Source organism: Pituophis catenifer, unplaced genomic scaffold (assembly GCF_029215685.1).
Source record: "Pituophis catenifer annectens isolate HBS135680 unplaced genomic scaffold, rPitCat1.0.hap2 SCAF_20, whole genome shotgun sequence".
Lineage (NCBI taxonomy): Eukaryota > Metazoa > Chordata > Lepidosauria > Squamata > Colubridae > Pituophis > Pituophis catenifer.
The window spans coordinates 788,134-815,067 of NW_027256900.1; the positions used below are offsets into that span (position 1 = coordinate 788,134).

Genomic DNA, 26,934 nt, shown 5'->3' on the forward strand with positions numbered 1-26,934 from the left:
ATGGCCTGGATGACCTCAGACCTCAGAGAGGAGGTAAAAAATATCGAAATAGCAGTGAACACATGGGCAGACCATAACCCCATTAAAATCATATGGAAAGGACATCGAAAGCAAAGGAGGTGGATGATGGATACGGGAATAATAAAAGATAAGGAATATATACAGATGATTGAGAAAGAGGTTAAAATGTTCCTACAAATAAACACTAAAGAACAGACATCGCTTCAAAACCTTTGGGACACAATTAAAGCATACATAAGAGGTCTTACAATTGTGTATATGGCAAAAAAAAATAAAGAGAAACAACAGTCAAGGAATAAGTTGCTAGAAGAACTTAGAATATATGAATTAGAATTGCAGAAGGAGCCCCATAACAAAACAATAAAAGAAAAATTAAATCTTACTAAACATAAAATCAATTTGATTACCCAGACAGAAATTGCACAGAAAATCAAATTAGCAAAACAGAAACATTTTGAGCATGCAAACAAAACGGGGCGCTGGTTAGCGTATAAATTGAAAAAAGAAAAAGAAAGGAGAACAATATTTCAACTGCAGGACGAAACAGGACAAATATACCATACCAACCTAGACAAAAAACGTATAGTCAAAGATTTTTTTCAAAGTCTTTACAAGAAAGAAGAGATTCGGGATGAAGACATTAAGGAATACCTATGTAAAACAAACATCACAAAATTAGAGGAGTCCCACAGAGAAGCATTAAATAGACCAATTACGATGTCTGAGCTGGTGGAAGCAAGGAAAAAGCAAAAAAACAACAAGGTCCCAGGCCCGGATGGAATACCAACGGAGTTTTATAAAAACTGTCAAAATGCAATCGATGAACTGTTACTCCAAGTCCTCAATGATGCATTATTAGAAGCAGAAATTCCCAAATCCTGGACTGAAACCATTATTACACTTATCCCTAAAGAAGACACAGACCTCACACAAGTTAAAAATTATAGGCCGATCTCATTGCTCAATGTAGATTATAAACTCTTCATGTTGGTTATAACGCAAAGACTGAAAACAATTATTCATAAATACATACATACAGATCAGAACGGTTTTGTTCCAAAAAGACAGATCAAAAATAACATAAGAACAATTATCAACGTCCTGGAATATTACGAGAAAAGAGTTGATAAACAAGTAGCCTTAATCTTCTTAGACGCACAAAAGGCCTTTGATAATCTAAATTGGAACTTCCTCATATTACAGCTAGAAACCATGGACTTTGGTGCTAAATTTTTACATATGATTAGAAGAGTATATTCCCTCCAAACGGCCAAAATTATGATTAATGGAGATATGACTGAAAATCTGGATATACAAAAGGGTGTGAGACAGGGCTGCCCCTTATCCCCACTATTGTTCATAATTTCATTGGAAATATTACTAAATGAAGTCAGGAAAGATGCCGAAATAAAAGGTTTGAGAACACGGAAAGAAGAGTACAAATTGCAAGCCTTCGCTGACGACGTGGTATTTATAATGGAGCAACCAGAAATAACAGGAACCAAACTTCTAGCGAAGATAGAGGAATATGGAAGAGTCGCAGGGCTTAAAATTAACAAACAAAAAACTAAAGTATTAACAAAGAATTTGACAAAGGTACAGGAGACAAAACTAGAAGACAAATTAGGAATACAAATCGTAAAGAGAATAAAGTATCTAGGAATCTGGCTTACTGCTAAAGCAATAACAATTAGAGAAGACAATTATAATAAATTAATGAAACAAATTAGAAAAGACCTGGAAATGTGGAACAAATTACAACTGTCATTCCTAGGGAAAATTGCATCCATAAAAATGAATATACTGCCTAGATTACTCTACCTTTTTCAAGTAACCCCAATCTGGCCAGGAAAGAACTTTTTTAAGGACCTTAATAAAATAATAACAAAATTTATCTGGAATGGGAAAAGGGCCAGAATCAAAATAAAGTGTATGCAAGATATTCGGGAAAAAGGAGGTTTAGGCCTACCGGATTGGGAGTTATATTATAAAGCAGCGTCGCTAAACTGGATAAGGGACTGGATAGACCTTAAGAATAAAAGAATGCTACTACTAGAGGGCTTTGAATTACAACGCGGATGGCACGCCTTTCTGTGGGAGGGAAAGGACAAGCACCACAGATACTTCCAGCAACATATTATCAGAGAATCATTGTACAAATCATGGCAAGAGATTAGGAAACATTATACCAAGATTCCACGATGGCTATCGACAATGGAAGCACTAATATATCCCAATGCCATGGATATAGAGAAAATGAGGACTTATAAAGAATTACTGAACAGTGAAGGAGAATTACAAACAAGACAAGAATTACAAAATCAGGGTATAGACATTGATTGGTGGCCATACATGCAAATAGAATCAAGATATAAAACTGATCGGGCACAATTTGGATTCCAAAATGAACCAAATGAATTGGATAAAATATTACAAAGTACAGATCAGAAAATGATTACCAAAATTTATAAGTACCTATTAAAATACAAATTAGAGGAGGAGGTTGTCAAAGAGAATATGATAATATGGGCCAAAAATATAGGATATACTATTGAATTGGATAAGTGGGAGAATCTGTGGAAGATAAATTACAAGATGACATTGTCTATACCCTACAAGGAAAACCTTTACAAAATGTTCTACTGATGGCACCTCCCACCGGCGCGCCTAGCCAAGATGTTCCCAAATACATCTCCGATGTGCTGGAAATGTAAATCACAGAAAGGGACATATTATCATCTCTGGTGGCTATGCCGAAGGGCAAAACAATACTGGCAACAAATTAAAACAATGATTGAAGAAATCACGAAACAAAAACTGGAAATGAGGCCGGAAACCTTTTTATTGGGAATAATCACAGCACAATATACCAAAGAAATAAAATATCTGATCATCCATATCCTCACAGCGGCACGTATACTCTTTGCCCAACATTGGAAATCTGAACAGCTACCCACAGAAGACAAAATAATAGCTAAAATTACAGAATGTGCAGAATTGGATAAGCTCACAAAAGAAATACAAGAGAAAGATGATACTGATTACTATTTAGTATGGCAAAGATGGTACAGCTGGCTGGAGGCAAAAATAGGAATATAAAGATGACTTTCGATTATTCAATAGAAATGCATAGAAGTAAATAAGGAGTCAACTATATATGTATATATATAACTAAGTAAATAGGTGACTGTAGATATTGATACAAATAGAAATATGAAAAATAACCCACCGTTGTATTATCTCCTAAGAGTCAGTCATTGGACTGAATTGATGTGTGTTTGTTTTGTATGTTGTTTCAATGTATTTATGTTGGTTTTGTTTTTTCTTTTTATTATTAATAAAAACTATTAAAAAAAAATAATTAGAAACACACATACAAACATACAATGTATTTTCTTTGAACAGAGTATTTGGCCAGTTCACAAATTTAAACAGTGTTTAGTCATTTCAATTAAATTTACAATTTCTATATTTCCTTTTTTGCCATATTTATTCCTTATCTATTTTTTTTAAAAAACCAATATTACCCTTCATCCTCCTCTCTAATCTTAATCAAATTCAATTTCCCCCTTCTATTCTATATTATACCCCTTCCCATTGTCATCTATTTTTATATCCATCCTCACATTGGTTAATTATGTAATATTACAGTTGTTTAATACAAATTCAACATTTTAATATAAATCAATTAGTTATATAATTATCTTTTTTGTATATTAATCAATATGAACATGAATATTCCAATTATTTCCATGCAATCCAATTTCTTACAAATCAATTAATTATATTTATAATAATAAACCAAATAATTTCCCCCATATATTTCTCCAAACCACAACTTAACCATTTCTGCTTTCAATACAATATACAATTAATAGTATCTCAATTATTACATTTCCCTAGTTAAATAGAGCTTTTTTTCTTTTGTGTTTTAAAATCTTGAACTCTCTTCTTTTGGCCTAAATTTCCCATTGTCTGCACCTACCTTTTTTTGGTGAGGAAAAAGAAAAGAAATCTGCCTCTGCCTAATTTTCCAACGTTGCAGCAAACAGCAAAGCCAACAGCCTGCTTTACTTTCAGTTTCGTTTTCAGCTTGATTTGCACAAGGAGAAAAAAAAAATCTGCTCCAGCAATTTAGCTCTTTGCAGCAAGCAGCAGAGCCCTGTGCAAAACAGCTGAGAGCAAATCAGCTGAGAGTTGGGAGGCCAATCTAATCAATGGGCTAATTAGCCTATGCTGAAGCTGAAAGGAGTTGTTTTTTCTGGCTGTTTGCTTCCAAGGATAACTGCACAGGCGAAAGGTTGGGGGCCACCCACCTTGCCACTTAGTGCCCCCCCTCCTGCCCCCTTTTGCCTCTTACCGCCCCCTTAAGGCATCCCACCACCCCCCAGGGGGTGGTACCGCCCACTTTGGGAACCACTGGTCTACTCATTTGTTTTCTTCTAACACTGATCAGCTGTAGGGCGGCCCTTTGAAGCCCCACAGGGGGTGGGGGGGACCCTCAGGAGGGGAAGGGCCAGGCGGGGCCAGGTGAGGGAGGCCAGGAGGCGGGGCCAGGTCGAGGCAATGTCAATAAGTTTCTGTTTTTAAAGCAGTCTATTTGTTTTCCAGTGGTTCCAGAGGAGCAGCCCATCCTGTGAAAACGGGGACCGACGGAGGTATGTCGTATTTATTTCTTTAATTGTTTCTCAACACGTACCCAATGGGACCCAAACCCTGGAAGTCAAAATGGCTCTTTTGGGTGAGGGGGCCTGGATTAACCGGGCTTGAGGGTTTTTCCTGGGCTCAGGCCCAACGTCCTCATGGCCTCCGTTGCTTTTCAGCAGACGAATTCACGGGCCGGCAACCTGCCCCCTATCAAGGAAGGTCCTCCCCCTCAGCGGTCCTTTACCACCCGCCCCCCCAAGGTAAGCAGTCTAAATCTTCTGGGACAGGGGTGAGTTCTAATTTTTTTTACTCCCGGTTCTGTGGGTGTGGCTTATTTTGTGGGTGTGGCTTGGTGGGGGGTTAATGTGACTGGGTGGGCGTGGCCACCTTTTTTTATTAAACTTTTAAAAGCATTTTTTCTACAACCTTAAGAGGTTGCAGAAAAAAAATGCTTTGAAAAGCCTCTGATGATCAGGCAACTCAGCTGGGATCGCCAGAGGCTTTTAAAGGCATTTTTTCCCCTACAACCTCTTCGGTCGAAGAGCTTGTAGGAAAAATGCTTTTCAAAGCCTCTGACGATATATATATTTCACGGCTGTTATTTTAATTTTTCCAGACTCCTGCAACATCTGGGGGGCGACCGCTGAGGAATCCGAGGGAGAAGAGTGGCACTTAAGTCTACATTTTACCTAAAGAATATAAAATATAACATTTATTTTTTAAATGAATCCTTTGTTGAAACACCTTTGGCTTTTATGAGAGCATCTAGTCTTTTGGCCTTAGAGCTGATCTTGCCATGGAAATCTTTGCCCACTCTTCCTTCAAAAGGGCTCCAAAATTGGAACATTGGGCGCTATCTAACAAAATGAAATTCAAGGGTGAAAAAAGTGAGGTTCTACATTTAGCCAAGAAAAACAAAATGCACAGGGACAGTATATGGGGCACCTCGCTCAACAGGAGTAACTCTCAGAGGGATCTTGGAGTCCTAGTGGACAACCGTTTAAACAGGAGCCAGGCATGTGCAGCAGCTGCCAAAAAAGCCAACCCAGTTCCAGGCTGCATCAATCAAGACCACGTGAAGTGTTAATGCCACTTTTTAAGGCCTTGGTAAGGCCACACTTGGAATATTGATTCCAGTTTTGGTCGCCACAATGTAAAAAGGATGTGGAGACTCTAGAAAGAGTGCAGAGAAGAGCAACAAAGATGATGAGGGGACTGGAGGCTAAAACATAATGGATTTTTCACATATTTAATGACTACTATTTAACATCAGTTTTTTCCCTTCAAAGATTTCAGTTTGTTTTTTGACTTGAATTGTACATCTTATAAGTTATGTTAAAGGAGGAAGTACTCTGAAGGGATTTATCTTGGTCTGATTTTTTTCTTTTACATTTCCAAAACCTGCCCTTTTAATAGGGGTGTGTAGACTTTCTTTGCTAAATACTGAAGTAAAAACTTAAGTAATACAATTCTTGTAAACAACTCTTATCAACACATTAAACCTTAATATTTAAGTCACTAATCAAATCCCTTAAGACTACCCTGGAGGTGCATCTAAAGCCCCTCAAACTGTACCCATTGGCCATTTTTACGGAGCCTTTCTAAAAGACCCAATAAATGGTGAAAGGATTATTGGTAGAAATAGCAACACTGAATTTATACACCGACACAAACATAAAGGTATTTTTAATATTCTTCAATGGAAGAAAATGTTTGATGAGTCAAGTAAAAAACGTAAGGGTCTAATTTCTCTCTGGTTTTCCTATTTACAGCAGCAGAAAGCAGAAGTCGTTCTCCCTGACTGAGGAGCTCCTGAGTCAAAATGCCCAGCTTTCAAGGAACTGACCAGAAAACTGGGGCCGAAATTCATAGGGCCATTTCCAATAGTAAAAGTAATCAACCCGGTTACAGTACAATTGCAGTTGCCCCGGTTACTAGGGAGGATACACCCCGTTTTTCACAGTAGCCTCCTGAAGTCTGTAATAGGGTCAACGTTAAGGCCGGTGCCCCGTGATCCCCCAGGGCCCTTAATTGTTGGAGCCCAGACCCACTATGAAGTACAGCGGGTTCTCGATTCGAAGTGGCACAGAGGGTACCTCCAGTATTTAATTAAGTGGAAGGGCTACCCTTTGTCAGAAGCTTCCTGGGTGAAGAGCACAAACATCCAAGCTGACCGCCTCATAGCTAAATTCCATGCAGATCACCCGGACAAGCCGGGAGGGGGTGGGGTACCCCCTCGGAGGGAGTGAGGTACTAAATTTGTTGTTTATCTCATGCAGGCCCCACTGGGAGAGTGAAGGGAGAGGGGCCGGATGTCATCATTTCGCTGGCATAGAGAGCAGAGAGAGAGAGAGAGAGATAAGCTCTGAACTTCTGCCTGCTAAATCCCTTTGATGTCCGGTTGTCGTGGAAATGAAGGGGGGGGAGACATTCCTGGGAAATGACGAGACAAGGAGTCTGAAGAATGACTTGGAAGATAGCCAATGAGAAGCAGATATTTGGGGATCGGAAAGGGAGGGATTGGAGAGCAAAAGGTCAGTCTTGTCCGCATCGAGTCATGATCCGGTGGCTGTGCTCAATTAAAGAAAAGATTTCCTTAAAGATTGGCAGTTTGGAAATTCTATATATATACTACCAAAGAACAGATTGACCCAGACTCCATACTCACAAACTAGAAACTTGATTTGGGGTTTTTTGTCTCTTCAATGGCTGGGGTTTGATTTTTATTTCAGAAATAGGAAAGCTTACACATTTTTTTATCGAAATAAAGAAAAATTATAAATTCTACATCCTTTCAACCTGTGCAGAAAGTAATGTTAACATTATAACTATTTTAGCTATTCTCTATAAGCTGTTTGACGACACTATTTTTTTAAACGTCCAATTTCACTTCATCTTCCGATCTCTCTGCTCTGCGTCTCCAATAGATTTCCTTAAGGCTGACTTTTACTATTCTTTGATTTTAATTGCTGTATATCTTATGGATCACACTCTACAGAGCTAAAGAACTTTTTCTACAGAGTTTGATAATTTCTCTTTTTGGTGTTCGCTTTTTATTTTTCTTCTGTCAAAGTCTAAGTTTTCCTTTGTTTTTTTAAATATATTTTTTAATATTCCTTCATTTTCTCTGACCCTTCCCTCCTTTTGATTCTGGGCTTCATCTGAAAAGAAGAAAGCAGATTTCACATTCAAATCCTCCAGTTCTTTTTTTTTTTTTAAAAAAAAAAACATTTTATTAGATTATAGAATAAAATACAAAAATAAAAAAACAAAGAGGAAGAAATGGGGGGAGGGGAAAGAGAAGTGGGGGGGAGGGAGAAAAGAAAAAAAAGCGCTGACTTCAGACTTCCTCCATTGCAGTAAAATAAAGCATTAAAATCGAATCTCAACTTTTTACTTTTCCATAATAATATAAATGGTTTTGTAAAAGAAAGCAGATTTCACATTCAAATCCTCCAGTTCTCAGGGACAAAAAAAGTCCCGTCTCTCTTTCTCTCTACTGGCTGCTTCTATTCCTGGCCTGCCCCCTTCGTCATGACAACCCTGTAGCCAATCAAATGGGGGAAAGAGACGGTTGCCTGGGAGCTTCCCTGCCCTCAGCCTGATAGAGAAGAAGCTGAAGAAGCCAAGCCAAAGGGGGAGGGGGATTTCAAATAAAATGCAAAATTCAAAGCTTTGGGGGGGATGAGAAAGAGGCAAAAGCTCCCAGAATGGCAGAGGGAGGGGGGCTTAAGCCCCTTCCCCAGAAAAGGCTGCAATGAAGAGGCTCTCCTCAGCTGGGGGCTCTGGAGGGGCCACAGAGGACCCCATCTTCCTCAGAGTCACGGAGGGTCCCCTCCAGGGTGAGGTAGGCTGCCTTTTCCTCCCGGGCAACCCCGGATCCCCCTTGGAAGACCCAGCCCTGCATGGCTTCTCCCCCACAGGAGCCTCGGGCCCGAGCGAGGCTGGAGAAACCCCGGGGGCTGTGTCCCCCCAACATTCAACCCTGGGACCCATAAACCATGTTAGTCTCTTCCCAGGAATGCCCCAGATCCCCTCCTCCTTCCTGGCCATCCTGGGCTTTCTCCATGGGTCTGGGCTTTGCTTTCCCCCCTGAGTGCCCCATGCGTGGAAAGAGGTGGCTGAGCAACATGGGATATGGTCTCCCCCATTTCCAGGACTCAGAAGATGGAAGATGGATTTTGCAGATCAGCTTTCCATCTGCAACATGAGGGTTCTGAGTTCCCTCCCCTTCCCTCCTTTCTTCCCTTCCTCCCCTCCCCACATGGGGAGAGAGGCAGCCTTGATTTCTCCATCTCTTTTCACTTGGCTTTCTCTAACTTCTCTCTCTCCCTCTCTTTCTCCCCCCCTTCCCCCCCCCCTCTCCCCCTTCCTGTGATTTTTTTTTAACTCTGCAAAGTTCTAAAAACTAGTTTTTCACTAAAGTTGATTTTGCTCTTAGAGACTGGCTGCACTATTGCATCAGCCCTTTTGTGTGTTGCCCTTGAGCATTAGCTTTCAAAATAAAGTAAAATTTGGCTCCAACTCAGCTGGCAGCTATTTCAGATCTGTGTCAACCTCTGGCATTAACTGGCCCCTGGAGTTTTGTCTTTCATCACTATACAAACAAATATCAGATTTATTTGTTATTTCAGCCACAGGTGCCATGTATTCACTGCTTGGAGCGCCCAAAACTCTCAATTCTAGATGACCGATTTAATTCCATCTCTGCTCCTGTTATTTTGAATCACATGGGGATTATTTCCCTTTCATTTCCCTCCAGAGAAATGCCCAACAATCCCCAAGTCCAAGAACTAGCTGAATTATCCAGGGATCTCTCCTGAGAGGGAGAATTATGATAAAAGTTTCAGCTCTGCTCTTTGACCGAATCCTTCAGGGGAGACTTTGGGCAGAGAAAGATGGAGGTTTGGGACAGGCAGGGTCTGTGCTCTTGAATGTATGTCTCTCTCCTTTCCAGGTGAAGCTGAGTGTTTCTCTGTGTTTGTAGAAGGAAAGCAACTGGATATTCCACCTTGTGAGAGTCCTTTGAATTCTTCCAATTCTTCTTTAGAAACGGGAAGGATATTGATTAATTCACGCCATGAATGATGGACCTCCTGCTTCTGCCTCTGATGCTGCTTTTGTCCCATTCAGTCTCTGGGAAGCTGAGAATGAAATGTCTGCTGAGTTTGGAGAACCAGGATGGAAAACCATGGAGCTGCTATAGACCAGGAGACCATCTAATCAGTATAGTCATCAGTGGAAAGAAAAGATTGCATGTAAAGTTTCTTTTCAACATGGCTCCTTCTCTTCCGTTTGTTTTCCATGATTCGTAAGTCATTTAGAGTAATGGAGTTGCAGTCCCTCCATTTTAACACTCTTCTTTTCTTTTTAATTCATTTATTCTTATATTGGGGAATATGTCTAATTTCCTGAATGGTTTTGATTTCCATGGCTTCTCTCTTTGGTTTTGTGAAAAAGACTCAAAAGACTTTGTGAAAAATGGGTCTGAAAAAAAGTTGAAAGGGCTGCAGATTAATTTCCTCTCTCAGTCTAATCCTTAATTTATCACTTGAATAATGAATTTTATTCAACGTAGTGGTGGAACCAGTTGTAGTTGCTGTATTTCAGCCCGTTTCCATATTTTTGTAACTGATCATTGGTTTGGGATCAATGTTGGCCTAAGACTCAGTAGGCTTGTGGATGATTATATATTAAAAAAAGTATTTGTTGTTGCTGTTGATTATAATTTTTTTTTACAATAGGACATCTTATAATTCTGTATTTGGATTAATATTCATTTTCAACATTGAACTGGCCAGCAAGAATTCCCAACTCTTGCACAATCTCACACTTGGCTACAACATCCATAACAACTATTTGAGCACTTTCCACACTTCAGATGCCTTGCTGGACATGCTCTCCACTGGAGAAGCCAATGTCCCCAACTACAGCTGTGGAAGGAAGGAGAACCTCCTGGTTCTTCTTGATGGAGCCAAGAGGAAGATCTCCATCCAGATGTCAACATTAGGAGGCACCTACAAAGTCCCACAGGTTTGTGTGTGTGTTTCTCCTTCTAGTAAAGTGAGGGGTGGGTGGTGGTGGGTGAGCAATAGATTCAATCATGTCTTCTCCATGGAATCAAAGAGCTGCTTTTCTCCATATTAGCAAAAACTTCAATATTTTACCCCATTATGTTCATTTTGAGATTAATCAGAAAAGGCCTGAACTGCAAGCAATACATTCCCTGCAAAAGACATTCTACCAACTATTTAACTGATCAGAAAATATCCCTGGTTGTTGGGGCCTCTATTGGCATCTTCATTTTCACACATACATGATGCCTGCCCTATCCAGACAGATTGAAGTTGGCAATAGTAGCATTTTACCTATCTAAAAAGTAGAATGAAAAGGACTCTAGCAATTATAGACCAAATAGACTAGCAGATATTGTGGCTAAAATTTATGCCATGATCCTCTTAGTTAAACTTGAGAAAAATTCATTCCTTGCAGAAGGTTTTAGATAGAGTGAAAAGCTATCAAGATTTTATAAGAAATAATGTATAAATTAATAATCTAATATTGGCAACAAATTTGTCTTGAAATATCTAATCTATATCAGTGAGGTAAAACAAGGTTTGCTGCTTTCTAGATGTCAGTGTAGCATTTGACTCAATAAACAGAGAAATATGATGGAGAAAATTGATTGCCCTCAAAATGGAGCTCAGCCTGTTGGCCCTGATCCAAGCCCTTGTTTGAGGGGGGGGGGGGTTGGGCTCAATGGAGCCATGAGAAGAAGGATCTATGCTTACCAAGGGGGAAGGGAAAGATGCACATTTGAACCCTTGTTATTCAGTATAGATATGAATGACATACTAGGACTAATGCAGGATCAAAAAACAGGTCATAAATAAATGTTATTTCATTCTTTGACAAAAATGACTAAATTAGTGGACCAATGAAATGCAGTGCATGTAGTATACAGAACTTGGATTTCAGAAAGGCTTTGACAAAGTTAACCACAACCAATTTCTCGGGAAGCTGAAAATATGTGGGGTAGACAGCATCACCCCCAGATGGGCTCAGCCTGTGGTCCTCAATGGAACTACGTCTGCATGGAGGGAAACAAGCAGTGGGGGACCCCAAGGTTCCATTTTAGGCCCAGTTCTCTTCAACATCTTCATGAATGATTTGGATGAGGGGAGAAATGGGGAAATCATCAAATTTGAAGACAACACTAAAGTGGCAGGAATAGCCAACACCCCAGAAGATAGGCTGAAGATCCAGATGGATCTAGATAGACTTGAATCCTGGGCCTATCTAACAAATTGTAATTCATTGTAAATTCACCTTGATGAGGTGAAACCTTGCTCCATAGCAGTAACTATGAGAGGGATCTTGGAGTCCTAGTGGACAATCACTTAAATATGAGCCAGCAATGTGTGGCGGCAGCCAAAAAAGCCAATTCTAGGTTGCATTAACAAAGGGATAAAATCAAGATCACATGAAGTATTGGTACCGCTTTATAATTTATTTATTTTTAATTTGATTTATATGCCGCCCTTCTCCGAAGACTCAGGGCGGCTTACAATGTGCTCAGCAATAGCCTTCATCCTTTTGTATATTTATACAAAGTCAGCTTATTGCCCCCACAACTGGGTCCTCAATTTACCTACCTTAGAAAGGATGGAAGGCTGAGTCTTGGCGAGATTCGAACCCTGCAGTAATTGCAGGCAGCTGGTCTTAATAACCAGCTTAATAACAGGGTGCCTTAAACCACTGTACTACCAAGGCTCTTTATAATGCCTTGGCAAGAGCACACTTGGAATAGTGCATCCAGTTTTAGTCTCCATATTATAAAAAAGATGTAGAGACTCTGGAAAGAGTGCAGAAAAGATGATTAAGGGCCTGGAGACTAAAACTTTTGAGGAACAGTTGCAGGAATTCAGTATGTCTAGTCTAGTGAAAAGGACGAGGGATGACATCATAGCAATGTACCAATATTTGAGGGGCTGCCACAGAGAAGAGGAGGTCCACCTATTTTCCAAAGTACTAGAAGGCAAGACAAGAAACAATGGATGGAAACTAATCAAGGAGAGAAACAACCTAGAACTAAGGAGAAATTTCCTAATGGTGAGGAATGGAACGTCTCCCCTTCAGAAATGGTGGGTGGTCCATCACTGGAGGCTTTTAAGAAGAGACTGGACAGCCACTTGTCTGGAATAGCATAGATAGATACAGATTAACAGAATTGGAAGGGACCTTGTAGGTCATCTAGTCCAAGCAGCCCCTACACCATTTCTGACAGATGACGGTCCAGTCTCTTCTTGAAAGCTTCCAGGGATGAAGCTCCCACAACTTCTGAAGGCAACTTTATCTCTTTATTTCCAGGTTGAATCTCTCCTTGTTCAGTTTCCATCCATTATTCCTTGTCCGGACTTTGGGTGCTTTGGAAAACAGCTTGACCCCCTCCTCTCTGTGGCAGCCCCTCAAATATTGGAAGACTGCTATCATGTCTCCCCTGGTCCTTCTCTTCACTAGACCAGCCATGCCCAGTTCCTGCAACCGTTCATTCTACGTTTTAGCCTCCTGTCCCCTAATACTCTTGGTTGCTCTTCTCTGCACTTTTTCTAGAGTCTCAACATCTTTTTTATAGTGTGGTGACCAAAACTGGATGCAGGATTCTAGGTGTGGTCTTACTAAGGCTTTACAGGGTGGTATTAGTACCTCTCTTGATCTTGATTGTATCCCTCTGTTAATGCGATTTAGGATTCCATTGGCTTTTTTGGCTGCCGCTGCACACTCTTGACTCATATTTAATTGGTTGTCCACTAAGACTCCAGGATCCCTCTCACAGTTACTGCTATTATGCCTGGTTTACTGCTTGAACAGGGGGTTGGACTAGAGGACCTCCAAGGTCCCTTCCAACCCTTTTATTTTGTTATAAGTTCTGTTATAGGTACACATGTTTAGCCTGCTAAATTCCTATTGGAATACACTGATTTATACAGATAATGTGATTTTATCATACTTACACATTGGATTGTATAGACTTGGATTGTTTTTGTCTTAATAATTATCTGATAATTTATAAAGCAAGTTATGGTCTTTGTGAAATGACATCATAGCCATTAGAGCAAGTAACACTTTTCCTTACCTGGGGTTGTTTTCTCTGAGCCTGAATCTTGGCTCCCTCATCATCCAAGGAGCTCAGTTAGAGAAGGGCAGGAGTGAAAGTGGTGCTTAAATGAAAACCTCATAGCTCTCCAGCTTCCACAGCCCCAATTATTAAAGTATCTGAGGCCCAGTTTTCCCCCATGTTCTTACATCAATCTGATGTTTGGGGCTCCAGAGAGAAACCACCAGCAGAACCAACCCAATCTCAGCCTCTGAGGAGGATCTTGGGGTACTCAAGGACTCCAGCTGCTGCCCTCAGAGCTGATTTGGGAATTTACCCAATTTCTGTTTTGTCTGAATTCAGAAAATATGGCATAAATTGGCATAAAATTTAATCTATGGAAACTATCAGACTCTGAAAATTGTGGCTGTTGGAACAGACAAAACTTCAATTAAAGACCAAACTTGGATTATGCAACTGACAAATCTTATTAGGCTTTGAGGTCTGCCTTTTTCTTGTATAACTGGAGAAAGAAGTTAAAAAATTTCCTCCAGAAAGAATCTGGGATATAGAAGCAAAAAAAGATGCAGCAATCCTCGAAAATTATAATAGGCCCTTTATTGGAATAGAATACTCCGGTTGGCATTTGTACATGTTAATCTAATTGTGGTAAATTGTAGGGATGATACAGTAATATATATATATATTTTATTTCTGATTTGTATACCGCCCTACTCCCGAAGGACTCAGGGCGGTGAACAGCCAAGCAATAAAATACATAAATACAAAAATTTAAAAAACCAGTTAAATACAAATTAAATCATTTTGGCCCAGACAAATTAAAACACCCCAATAATTTAAGAACAGATTAAAATTTATATATTAAAAGAGGGAGGAGATTAGGCCAAGCCTGCTTGATGGAATAAAAGAGTCTTCACAGCGCGGCGGAAGGTGCGCAGATCCAGGATCCTCCGTATCTCTGTGGGGAGCTCATTCCAGACGGTAGGTGCCCCCACAGAGAAGGCTCTCCCCCTAGGGGTCGCCAGCCGACATTGTTTGGCTGACAGCACCCGGAGGAGTCCTTCTCTATGAGAGCGTACTGGCCGGTGGGAGGCTATTGGTGGTAGTAGGCGGTCCCGTAGATAACCAGGTCCTAAGCCATGGAGCGCTTTAAAGGTGGTAACCAAAACCTTGAAGCGCACCTGGAAGACCACCAGGAGCCAGTGCAGCTCGCGCAGGAGAGGTGTCACATGGGAGCGCCATGACGCTCCCATTACCACCCGCGCGGCCGCACTCTGCGCCAGTTGGAGCCTCCGGGTGCTCCTCAAGGGGAGCCCCATGTAGAGAGCATTACAATAGTCCAGGCGGGAGGTGACGAGGGCATGAGTGACCGTGCGTAACGAGTCCCGATCCAGAAAGGGACGCAACTGGTGAATCAGGCGAACCTGATAAAAAATCCTCCCGGTCACAGCCGTCAAGTGCTCTTCTAAAGACAGCCGTGAATCCAGGAGGAAGCCCAAGTTGCGAGCCCTCTCCGTGGGGGCCAGTGATTCGCCCCCAATAGTCAGAGATGGCGTCAACTGACTATATCGGGACGTCGGAAACCACAGCCACTCGGTCTTGGATGGGTTGAGCCTGAGCCTGTTCCTCCCCATCCAGATCCGTACGGCCTCCAGGCACCGGGACATCACTTCAAGGGTATCGTTGGGGTGATCCGGGGTGGAGATGTACAGCTGGGTGTCGTCAGCGTACTGATGGTACTCCACCCCGAAACCACGGATGATCTCACCCAGCGGCTTCACATAAATGTTGAACAGGAGAGGCAAGAGGACCAACCCTTGCAGCACCCCACATATGAGGGGCCTTGGGGTCGACCTCTGCCCCACTGTCAACACAGACTGCGACCGGTCAGAGAGAAAGGAGGAGAACCACCGCAACACAGTGCCTCCCACCCCTAACTCTTCCAACCGGTGCAGCATGATACCATGGTCGATGGTATCAAAAGCCGCTGAGAGATCTAACAGGACCAGGACAGAGGAGCACCCCCTGTCCCGAGCCCTCCAGAGATCATCAACCAACGCGACCAATGCCGTTTCCGTGCTGTACCCGGGCCTGAAGCCTGACTGGAACGGATCCAGATACGTCGTTTCATCCAGGTGCTGGGGGATCTGTTTCGCGACCACATTCTCAACAACCTTCGCCACAAAATGAAGGTTGGAGACCGGACGATAATTTACCAACATTGCCGGGTCCAGGGATGGCTTCTTGAGGAGAGGCCTCACCACCGCCTCTTTCAAGGTGGCAGGAAAGACACCCTCACCCAACGAAGCATTTATAATCCCCTGGAACCAGCCTCGTGTCACCTCCCGAGAAGCCAGCACTAACCAGGAGGGACATGGGTCCAATAAACAAGTGGTCGCGTTCAGTCTACCCAGAATCCTGTCCATGTCCTCAGGGGTCACAGGATCAAACTCATCCCAGATAACATTCTCAAGACCTGCCCCAGTCCCTCCCCCTGAGACTACCCAGTCGGAGTCCAGATCTTCCCGAATCTGAGTGATTTTGTCATACAGATATTGAACAAAATCCTCGGCTCTACCCTCCAAGGGGTCCTCCCGCGCTTCCTGGTGGAGCAGGGAGCGGGTCACCCTAAACAGGGCGGCCGGGCGATTATCTGATGACGCAATAAGAGCAGCAAAATAGCTACATTTTGCTGCTTTTATCGCCACTAGGTAATTCCTAATATGAGATCTTACCAGTGTCCAGTCAGATTCAGAACGGCTGGCCCTCCAACTACTCTCTAGGCGTCTTTTCCGGCGCTTCAACTCCCTCAGCTCCTCGGTAAACCAAGGAGCTAAATGAGATCGGCGCCGGGTCAGAGGCCGCAAAGGCACGACCCGGTCCAGAGCTCCAGCAGCCGCCCTATCCCAGGCGGCCACTAGGTCTCCAGTCAGGGCGTGTGCCAGAGCCTCAGGGAATGGCCCAAGCTCCATCTGGAACCTATCAGGTTCCATCAGGCGCCTGGGGCGGAACCATCTTACCGGCTCCGACTCCCTGCGGCGGGGTGTAGCAGTTCGAAGGTTAAGACGAAGGAGAGAGTGATCAGACCATGACAAGGGCTCGGTGACTATATCCCCTATCTCGAGATCACTCAACCACTGTCCAGAGACAAAAACCAGATCCAGCGTGTTTCCCCCCGTGTGAGTAGGGCCATGAATTAACTGGGTCAGGTCCATAGCTGTCATGGAAGCCATGAACTCCCGAGCCACCTCAGACGCCTCGCCCACGGATGGTAGGTTGAAATCCCCCATGACCATAAGCCTGGGGGTATCAACCGCCACCGCGGCGATGACGTTGAGTAGCACGGGCAGGGCTGCTGCCACGTGGCAGGGAGCCAGGTACGTGATCAGCAAACCCATCTGAACCCCGTGGCCCCATTTCACGAGGAGAGATTCACAGCTGGTCATCTGAGGGACAGTGGCCTCCCTCGGTTTCAGACCTTCCTTAATGATAACCGCTACCCCCCCCGCCCCTCCCCTGTGACCTCGGCTGATGGAAGGCAAGGAAACCTGGAGGGCACATTTCAATGAGGGGAACCCCCCCCCCTCATGGCCCAACCAGGTCTCCGTAACACCTGCCAGGTCCACACACCCCTCCTGAATAAGATCACAAATGAGGGGGGCTTTATTTACTACGGACCTGGCATTGCACAGCATCAGCCGAAGGCCCGGGCCCTGAGGGTCTGTGCAACCTGGAAAACGGGTGGAGCTTTGGGGGCGAGTATGATTTACATTTTTATTGTTTTTTAATTTGCTTATTATTTTCCATTATTATGATACAATTTTGTTAATATTCTGTCTTTAATATTTTAAATAATGTCTGATTAACAAACTATTCTAATACATTTATGAGAACCAGGTTGGATTTATTAAAAGCTTATATTTTGGACTTGATCTGACCCCAAATATAACACAGCTTTCTTTATTGCTTTTTCAGATCAGTCATGATATTGTTTCAGAGGCTCTGAGTGATAAAAGTCAATTCCCCTTTTTCCACCATATTCTCCCCAAAGAAGGATTCCAGTACCCAGGAATTGTCCAACTGCTCCTCCATTTCAGATGGACCCTGATTGGCCTCTTTGCTTCAGACACAGAAAATGGAGAGAATTTCATGAGGATTTTTATTCCTATGCTTGTCAGGAGTGGAATTTGTATTGTTATATCACAACTGTTCTCAACAACTGGACACACAAGAGCATCCCTCAGGGATTCCCTCTCTAAGTGGAGACAAGTCAACGTCTTTATTCACTTCATAGAAAATGTTTCCCTTTGGGAGAGAATCCTTCCTTTCCATTTAACATGTATGCGTCTGCCAGGACCCATTGAAGGGAAAGTCTGGATCCTCACAAATTTTATACTGTATCCAATGAACAAGCGTAGACTTCTCAAATACATCCATAGTATTTGGAACTTTGGGTATCTGACAAAAGAAAGGCCAACGGATGATGCCTTTGAACCCAATTTCTTTGTGGAAAAAAAGTTTCCAGATCCTTATTTTCTCTGTTCTCTTTCAAAGAATGTCTTTTCTGTCAAAGGCCGCAGAAGATGCACCCAGAAAGCCCCACTGGAGACCCAGAAGAAAGAGAACAGGATCACGATCCCAAATAACTATCTCTTTTACAGTATCATTCAGACTCTGGCCCAGGCCTTGAATTCCGCTTATTCCTCCAGAATGAGAAGGAGAAGGAAGGAGGGAGAAAAGACTTTGGGGTCTTCAAGGCTGCAGCCGTGGCAGGTATGGGGGTCACGATATGGATCCATCAATATTAGATCCTTTGGAGGAGGAATCCAGAGGAGAAGGAGGGGAACCATCTCAACAGATCTGGCCAATTCAATTACTCAGGGAATAATGGTTCCAAAGAGTAGATACTGTAGGAAGTTAGCACCCACCCCTTTCCTGGAAGAGTGAAATATTTTAGGAAATATGAAAAAGGCAGAATATTATATTTCCCTGGATGAGAAATATGAGAAGCATATTTTACAGACAAAGCAGCTCCCACCTTCCTGCCCCCCACCCTTTGTCAATGGGCCATTAAGGCCTGGGCCAGTCTATTCTACATAACAAAGATCTGCCTCCTTCAGGCAGAGCCATAGTAGGAATTGCCAAAGATGGGATTAGCCCTCTACACAATAGCAGCAGAAACTCACCACATGTGACCTGGGAAGCACATGTGACCATCAGCCAGCAAGGCCCCCACCCCCTGGGAGTCTGACAACCAATCAGGATACTCTTTTGGGGCCCCAAGAAATGCAGAGCCAGAGAGAGCATAAAAACCCGAGGATTTACTGTATCTGCCCTTTTCTGTTCAGGAACTCAAGCCATGTGATCCTGTCCACCATTAAACCATCTTTCCAAGCAGTCTCCATGTTTCCAGTGTCTGTTTTCCCCACTTGGAGCAGAACCTAGAGGGATGTTTCTTCCAACAATACCATGGCATTTTAATATTAAACCCTGCTCATTTGAAAATGCTGTATTTTTTAAAAAATATTTTCTCGTATATATGGGTATGTGATGAGAATAGTGGAATTTCCCCTTTGTTCCGTCCCCACTGCAGGTGGGTCTGTGTGCAGCTCAACAGGCAGCTAAACCCCCCTCTTCTCCTCCAGTGAAAGGGAGCCTGGGGTGGATCTGGGTGTTTCATTGGGAGAAAAGGGCACGGAGAAACTGAGGAAGTGCAAAGAGTGAGAATCAAAGATAAATAGGAGATAGGCAGCATTAACTAACAGCCAACAAAGAAGCAGCTGGAACCTCTCCAGGGATGCTCCGTGTGAGGGACAGAGGCCTCCGGATGACCATGTGTCTCGGTCAAACCGGCTGCTTCCGTCTCCTCCAAAGGCTGAGAGAAAAGGGAGTCTGGCTTCAGACCATACAGTGAGGCTTATCTGCCCCCGGCCACTAGGTGGGGCTAGAGCAACAACAGCACAATAGATACATGTTGTAGCATGACAACCTTTATAAATTTGAAGGGGACACTGAGACCATCTAGCCCAACCCCTCCTCTCTGCTGGAATCCCAGTTAAAGCTTCTCTGACTGATGGCTGCTCAGTCTTTGCATTCAGACAATCCATGAAGAGGAGACTGAACTTCTCTGCTTTACTGGCTCAGCTCTAAAACAGTTCATCCTTTTATCATATTTTTCTCTCTCATTCAGCTAAATTCTCGTCTTTTGTAACTGAATTCATTTTTCTGTGTTTGACACTCTGGAATAATAGTGAGCAGATCTTACACTCGTGTGTAATGTGTGTCAGTGATTGGAAGAGGGCTGCATCCTCCCTTCTCCAACCGAGAGATTGTGTCAGTTGGAAAAGGGGCTCCCAGACTCCTCCTGATCTTCAGCTCTTCTCCTTGTTCTCTTTCCTCAAGGCTAAGAGCAGCTCCTCTGATCTCCTCCTTGGCTTATTTCTCCTTCCCTGAAGTTCACACGTAGATTTTGTGCAAATTCTCCCCCAAGCTTGGTGCCTGCAAAGGGACCTGGTCCTTGAGTTGGGGTCTCCCCAAACCAGAACATTCACTTCCTGAGATTCTTATGGCTGCATTTGCCTTCTTTCCATGAACATCTCCCTGCTGACTCAGATTCTGTTCCCAGTTAACTACGATTTTGAGATCATTTCCACAAACATGCATATCAAATTTGGTATCCCTCATCTTTCTTCCAGTCCATCATTCGTGTTCTTATATGAGACTCTGTTGTTAGTCAAGTCCTAGTTGCTAAAATCAGATATTTTTCTACTGCTTTTTACATATGCACCCTTCTGTGTGTGCTGATGATAAATATTTTTTCTGGAAACTTGATATTCCTCTCATTAAATTTTATTTTATTCAAAAAAGTAAAATACAAACTTCCAAAAATAAAACTATTACAATGTCAAAACAATATTAGATGAAACATTTTTTTAAAAAAATTGTGCATTAAAAACAGATAAAACCACATACGCATATATTGTTCCCCAATTGAATACTCACAGAAGTATATTTCTCCCCCTTGCAAAATAGGTCCACAATTATAAACTTCTACCGATATATTTGCAACCACTTGACCTGTCATCTGTCTGCTGTATATAAAAAATGTAGTTAACAGGCAATCCAACAAAAAAATTAAATTTCAAAACTTCAAAACTGTCTGTTATCTGCTATTATATTTAACTCTCAGACAATTTGCAGGGGCTTCTTATCTACTACAGACCACCACAATAATTATCTCTGATCCATCCTGAATCTGTTCATGATTCAATATCTTTGTTTGATTCTTAATAATAATTCATTTCCTTAAAATTTTAATTAGGATCTTTCCCAACAACTGCTTTCCATTCCCCAAAGTCACAGGACCTCCTGTAAATTGAAACTCAATGACTCTTAAGACTTGTTTTCCAGTTAAGTATGACAAGTCCATTCCCTCAATCTCCCTCAATCTTCTTGAAAGAATCCATTTCTTCAATCATCCGTTCTGCCCACTTGGAGTCTTCAGGGTCCATGGCCTCTCCAGCCATCTCCAAGCAGCCTGCCTTCAAACCAGACTCCTCCTTCAGGGATGCCAGCAGCAGATTCAGTTCCAGTCCATCCATCCAATCCATCCAATTCAACAATTGTTGCTTGCTTCTGATTATCGCCTTTGATTTAAAACCATTGTTATTTTATCAAAATTTTAAATGAAGTTTCAAATAAGGTTTCTAAGTAGAAAAACTTCATATTCTTTAAATTAAATGACATCAAATTAGCTTACTCTGGGATCTACATTTTAGATCAAATCTTGCGTGAAGGGGATTTATCAACTTGACCGTATTAATGATAATATAGAAAAATTGATGTCCAATAGCAAAAAGTTATCCCTAATCTTCAATCCCTAGCCCATTAATTAAAGTATATAAAGGTTACCCCTATGCTCTTGTATGGAGCAGAAGTTTGGGAATAATATTCAACCACATAGATATTCCACTCTATAGTTTATAATGGAGGTCTCTGCATTTGCAGAGTGGCAGAGGCAGAAGACCTGGCTCACATCCTATTTGATTGCTGCCTGCATAAGAGGGTGAGAGGCAGGTACCTTGGTCCATATACCAAACGAAGGACCCATTGGGAATCCCATATCAAAACAACTCACCTTATCTGCAGCCAGAATTTGAAAACAACATTTAATACAGCTCAGTACTTGAGCAAAATGGCTCTGTTGAGATCGGCATTTGTTGGACTGATTGGGGTAGACTGAAGGGGTGATACTGATATATAATTTTAACATATTTTATTTATCCATATATTATTGTATTCTATTCCAATCTCATTTTAAATTGTATTTTATTCAAATTCCATTTTAAATTGTTTTAATCGGATTTTAGTAATAATTTGTGTTTGGAACTCTGCATTTTGATTTGGCCCATGGACTAATCAATCAAGTAAACAAACATAACCTTCAGGTGTCTTAAGGAAAAAATTAAAAATTAAAAATTATTTGAGTATCTCTCTGAAGGCAGTTTTTATCCACTTAGTTATCATATCATCCGTCCCTCAGTTTTCTAATCACATCACACAATTGTTTGTGAGTCCATTACAGAAATCCAGTGATATCACCAGTCTTCCCATAATCTATTTAGAAAGTGTAATGATGTGTGAGAGTGACTTTTGGGATGAGGAGAAGAGAGGCTGCCTAGGGAAGGATCAGAGAAGAGGGGAGAATCCAGGGGTGAAATTCACTTACCTTCCTTACCGGTTCGCAAATGTGTGCGCACTACCACAGAGCCCTCATCAGAGCCTCCCCCAGACTCCAGGACTGACCCATGTCCCTCCCCAACCTCCTCACTGTCCGAATCTGCTACCAGCTCCACTGGCCACTGGTGGGCCACAACAGCCATACGGATTCTTCCTTCGACTTCTGTCAATCCTGTCTCCAGGCGCAGAAGTGCATTTGCGACACAACGTGGCATCTGGAAAATTGATCTGGTGAATTTGGACTGAACTACTTCTAATGATATAAAACATGAAGCTGACGGTCCGAGCAACGTCCCATAAAGGAGCTGTGCTAGCGACTTGTGCTCAAAAAGCTGAATAGCAGCAGGGACATAGTAGCCTCCCTTTTTGCGGAAACAATGAAGAATGGTGCTGGCTGATCTTTGGCCCAGGGCAGCTGCATGTTTCTTGAACCCTTGGCCTGAATGGCCACCCCCAGGGATTTGAAGGGGCTTCCCTGCTCTATTTTGTGGCCATTTAGATACCATGAATAAAGATTTGGCCTTTTTGATCTTTGTTTTCTCATCATTTATGCCCAGTTGATTGTAATTACAGTGCTGGAGAAGGGCTTGCAAGGATCTTTTAAGGCCTTCTGGTGTCCTGGAGAGGATCACAGGGGCATCTGCATAGAGCAGGAGGGCGATGCTTCGGTCACCTATTTTTTTTTGGGGGGGATGGTGATTTGGTTTGTTTAGCCATTTTACCATGCCGGTTATGTAAAAGTTGAAAAGCAGGGGTGCCAAAATGCCCCCGTTTAACCCCCTTTTGAGTTTTAACTGACTTCGAGAGGGACCCCTGCATATCACACCTCACCTTGAGGGATGTTTTAGTATGTAGGGCAGGTAAGAGATGAAGAAGCCTTTGGTCAATTGAGGCAGCTTCCAGCTTCTCCCATAGCTTAGTCCTGGGAACCGTATCAAAGGCTGCCTTGAGATCTATAAAGCAGGCGTAGAATGATGCAGGTCTATTTGATACGTATTTTTCCATCAGTTGATGAAGAACTAAGCATTGATTGGTAGTGCCTCTCCCCTCTCTAAACCCGGCTCCCTCTTCAGCGATCAAATTCTCCAGAGCCAGCCACTCTCCATCTGGAGGTGTTTTCCATCAGGATGACCAGGGAGAAGATTAGCCCGACAACTTTCTTCTTGATCAACCCATGCTTTCTGGGAATCAACCTCTTGTTTTCAAAGGGTTTCTGAATCATCTTTTTTTCCCCTCTGTTCATTTTATTTGTCATCTGCTCTAGAATGTTCCCTATAATTCACCAATTGTGTCAATTATATTTTCTCTATTCTTTGTCAGTATATGATTGACAAATCTTTCTCAAACTTTCTCATTCACTTATGAAGATAATGGCCGTATTTCTATCCTATTTAACTATATTTGGAGATTAGACAATTGTGGAAGAAAGATTCAATGTGGGATAAGAAACAAAGTTTTCTGTTTTTCAAATTCCTGGATGTTCCCATTCTAGTTTCATCCCTTTCTGGAGAAGAATGAATTTTGGAATATTTCTGAGAGGAAACTGTACTTGGACCGAAATGGAGAGATAATAGCAGATCTGGCCATTGAGAGCTTCTTGGTTCTCCCCAAGGAGGATGTTATGGAAGAGATTCTGGCGTATTCTCTAAGACAGAGACTTACTATTGACCAAGATGCTCTTTCACGGCTAAAGTTGCTCAATAAGGTGAGAGAAATTTTGGTGTCTTTTCTCTGTTTTCCAAAGCTTGAGGTCCCATTTCAAGTGGGGAAAGCAGAGGTGAAATGCTACCAGTTTGCTCTGGTTTGGGCAAATCGGTAGTGATAAAACCTACTGGTTCGGGCGAACTGGTAGTAAAAAATACTTTTAAAAGGTAAAAAAAGGTTCCAACAATCGCGCAGCAAAGCTGTGATCATCAGAACCTTTTTTCTTTACTTTTTAAAACATTTTTTTACTACGTATTCGACCGAACTGGTAGTAAAAAAAAAATGCTTTAAAAAAGTAAAAAGAAAAAGTTGGCCAAGCCCACCCAGTCACATGACCACCTCAAGCTACGCCCACCAAGCTATGCCCACATATCCGGTAAGAACAAATTTTACATTTCACTACTGGGGCAAAGCCTAGAGTCTCCAGGGTGGTTGGCCTCCCATGCCAGGTGGTGTCATCTCATGGAAGCTCTTCAAGAGACGGGACCTAAGTGGTTTTGCCATGTTTTATGGAAACCTTTCAAGATCTTACTGGTCTGAGCTTTCTTTCTTCATCACAGTTTTACTCTACATTAAAAAATCTAATGGAATTCTAATGGAAGTAGAAAAATATTTCATTGTAATGTTTAATTCCAAAAGAAAAAGGGAGGAACTAAATGAAGAACCTGTCAGTAGTTTTACCTCCTGCATCTGTTTAGAAGGAGTCAGAGGTTTCATGTTTACCTCAGTGAAGACCAGAGGCTACTTGTCTCCCTCCATTTCTCCCTCCATTTTCCATGGATGAAAAGTCTTAACGTATTTTCTTTGCCATTCCTTGTTTTTCTGCTCAGTCCCTGCCTCAGTCCAAGTGTGTGGAAAGTTGTCATCCTGGATTTGTCAAGAGGGCTCGAGAAGGAGAGCCAGTTTGCTGCTATGACTGCGTTCCTTGTCCGGAGGGGACCTTCTCCACTCAGGAAGGTGGGTCACACTGAGGAAAATGGGAGGCTTTGTGGAACTGGATCCATCCAGAGGATTTTCATGAAAGTGCAAGTTAAAGAATAGATTGAAGCTCACATGGGTTTTTTATTTTTAACCTGCACAATTTCTAATTGGAAATATCAATATCTAAATGGAAGTAAATCAAAAAGACTTGGGAGGGGCTAGGAAAGAGATGGGAGAAGGGATGGCAGATTGGGCAAGCTTTACTAACAGCAGAGGAAATATCTCTTCTGCTTTTTATTTTGGATACGTTCTGCTAAGTTCACCTTTCTAGGAACATCTGAGTCAGGGGTGAAATGAAATTTTTTTCCATACCGGTTCTGTGGGTGTGGCTTGGTGGACGTGTCAGGGGAAGGATATTGCAAAATCTCCATTCCCAACCCTCTCTGGGACTAGCCGGTCCTTAGAACTACTCAAAACTTCCGCTACCGGTTCTCCAGAACCTGCTGGATTTCACCCCTGATCTTAGTTCTTTGAAACTTGATGAATTGTTTTAGGTCCACCTTCTGAAAGACCTTGTAATCCAGTGTATATTGGATCCTCCCCTTGAGGATCACGGAGAAGGTGTCACTGGGCCATAATTACACATTACAATGGAAATAATTAACACCCTAGAATTTAGTTCAATAAAATATATACCTACATTTTTTAAAAAAACCATTCTTATACTCTTTTTAATGAAATCTTTAATAAATACTTCTTGGAAAATGCCGCTGCTATCAGCTGTTATCCAAAGAAGGCATTTCTTGTAAGATAAAAGAACGGAATATTAAGGAAAGTTGCTTTTTTGTTTTCTCAGATACAAAAAAATGCACCAAGTGTCCATATGATAAATATCCAAATGAGGGCAGAGTCCAATGTATCCCCAAAGTTATAACCTTCCTGTCTTATGAAGAACTTCTGGGCATCATCCTGGTCTCTTTTGCCCTCCTCTTCTTCCTAACTACAGGCCTTGTTTTAATCATCTTCGTTAAATACCGAGAAACTCCCCTTGTCAAAGCCAACAATCGCGACCTCTCCTACATCCTCCTGGTCTCCCTCCTGCTTTGCTTCTTGTCTCCTTTTCTCTTCATTGGTCAACCAAGGAAAGCCACCTGCCTTCTCCGACAAACAGTCTTCAGCATCACCTTCTCAGTGGCCGTTTCTTCTCTCTTGGCCAAAACCATCACAGTGGTGCTGGCCTTCCTGGCCACAAAACCAGGAAACCAAGCGAAGAGATGGTTGGGGAAGAGCTTGGCCAACTCCATCATCCTGTCTTGTTCTGCTGTCCAAATTATCATCTGCTCCATCTGGCTGGGAGTTTCTGCCCCCTTCCCTGACTCTGACCTCCACTCCCAGCCTGGAGAGATCATCCTGCAATGCAACGAAGGGGCCGTTGTCATGTTCTACGTCACCCTCAGCTACCTGGGCTTCCTGGCTGCCATCTGCTTCACGGTGGCTTTCCTGGCCAGGAACCTGCCTGGGGCCTTCAACGAAGCCAAGCTGATCACCTTCAGCATGCTGGTCTTCTGCAGTGTCTGGGTGACTTTTGTGCCCACCTACCTGAGCACCAAAGGGAAATACATGGTGGCTGTGCAGGTCTTCTCCATCCTGGCCTCCAGTGCTGGTCTGCTGGGCTGCATCTTCATCCCCAAGTGCTACATTATCCTTCTGAGGCCAGACCTCAACACAAAGGAGCAGCTCACAGTCAGAACAAATGTAAAAACATGAGATATAACACAGATGTG

General features: G+C 42.5%; 1 protein-coding gene across 1 annotated transcript; it reads left to right on the forward strand.

Moving 5' to 3' along the window:
* LOC139326253 (vomeronasal type-2 receptor 26-like) lies at positions 1-26,917 on the forward strand. Its single transcript, XM_070956409.1, has 6 exons — positions 1-33; positions 4,633-4,679; positions 4,811-4,928; positions 23,083-23,193; positions 24,018-24,230; positions 26,072-26,917. The coding sequence occupies exons 1-6, from the start codon at positions 1-3 to the stop codon at positions 26,915-26,917; spliced, it is 1,368 nt and encodes a 455-aa protein (XP_070812510.1).
* The last annotated feature ends 17 nt before the right edge of the window (positions 26,918-26,934 follow it).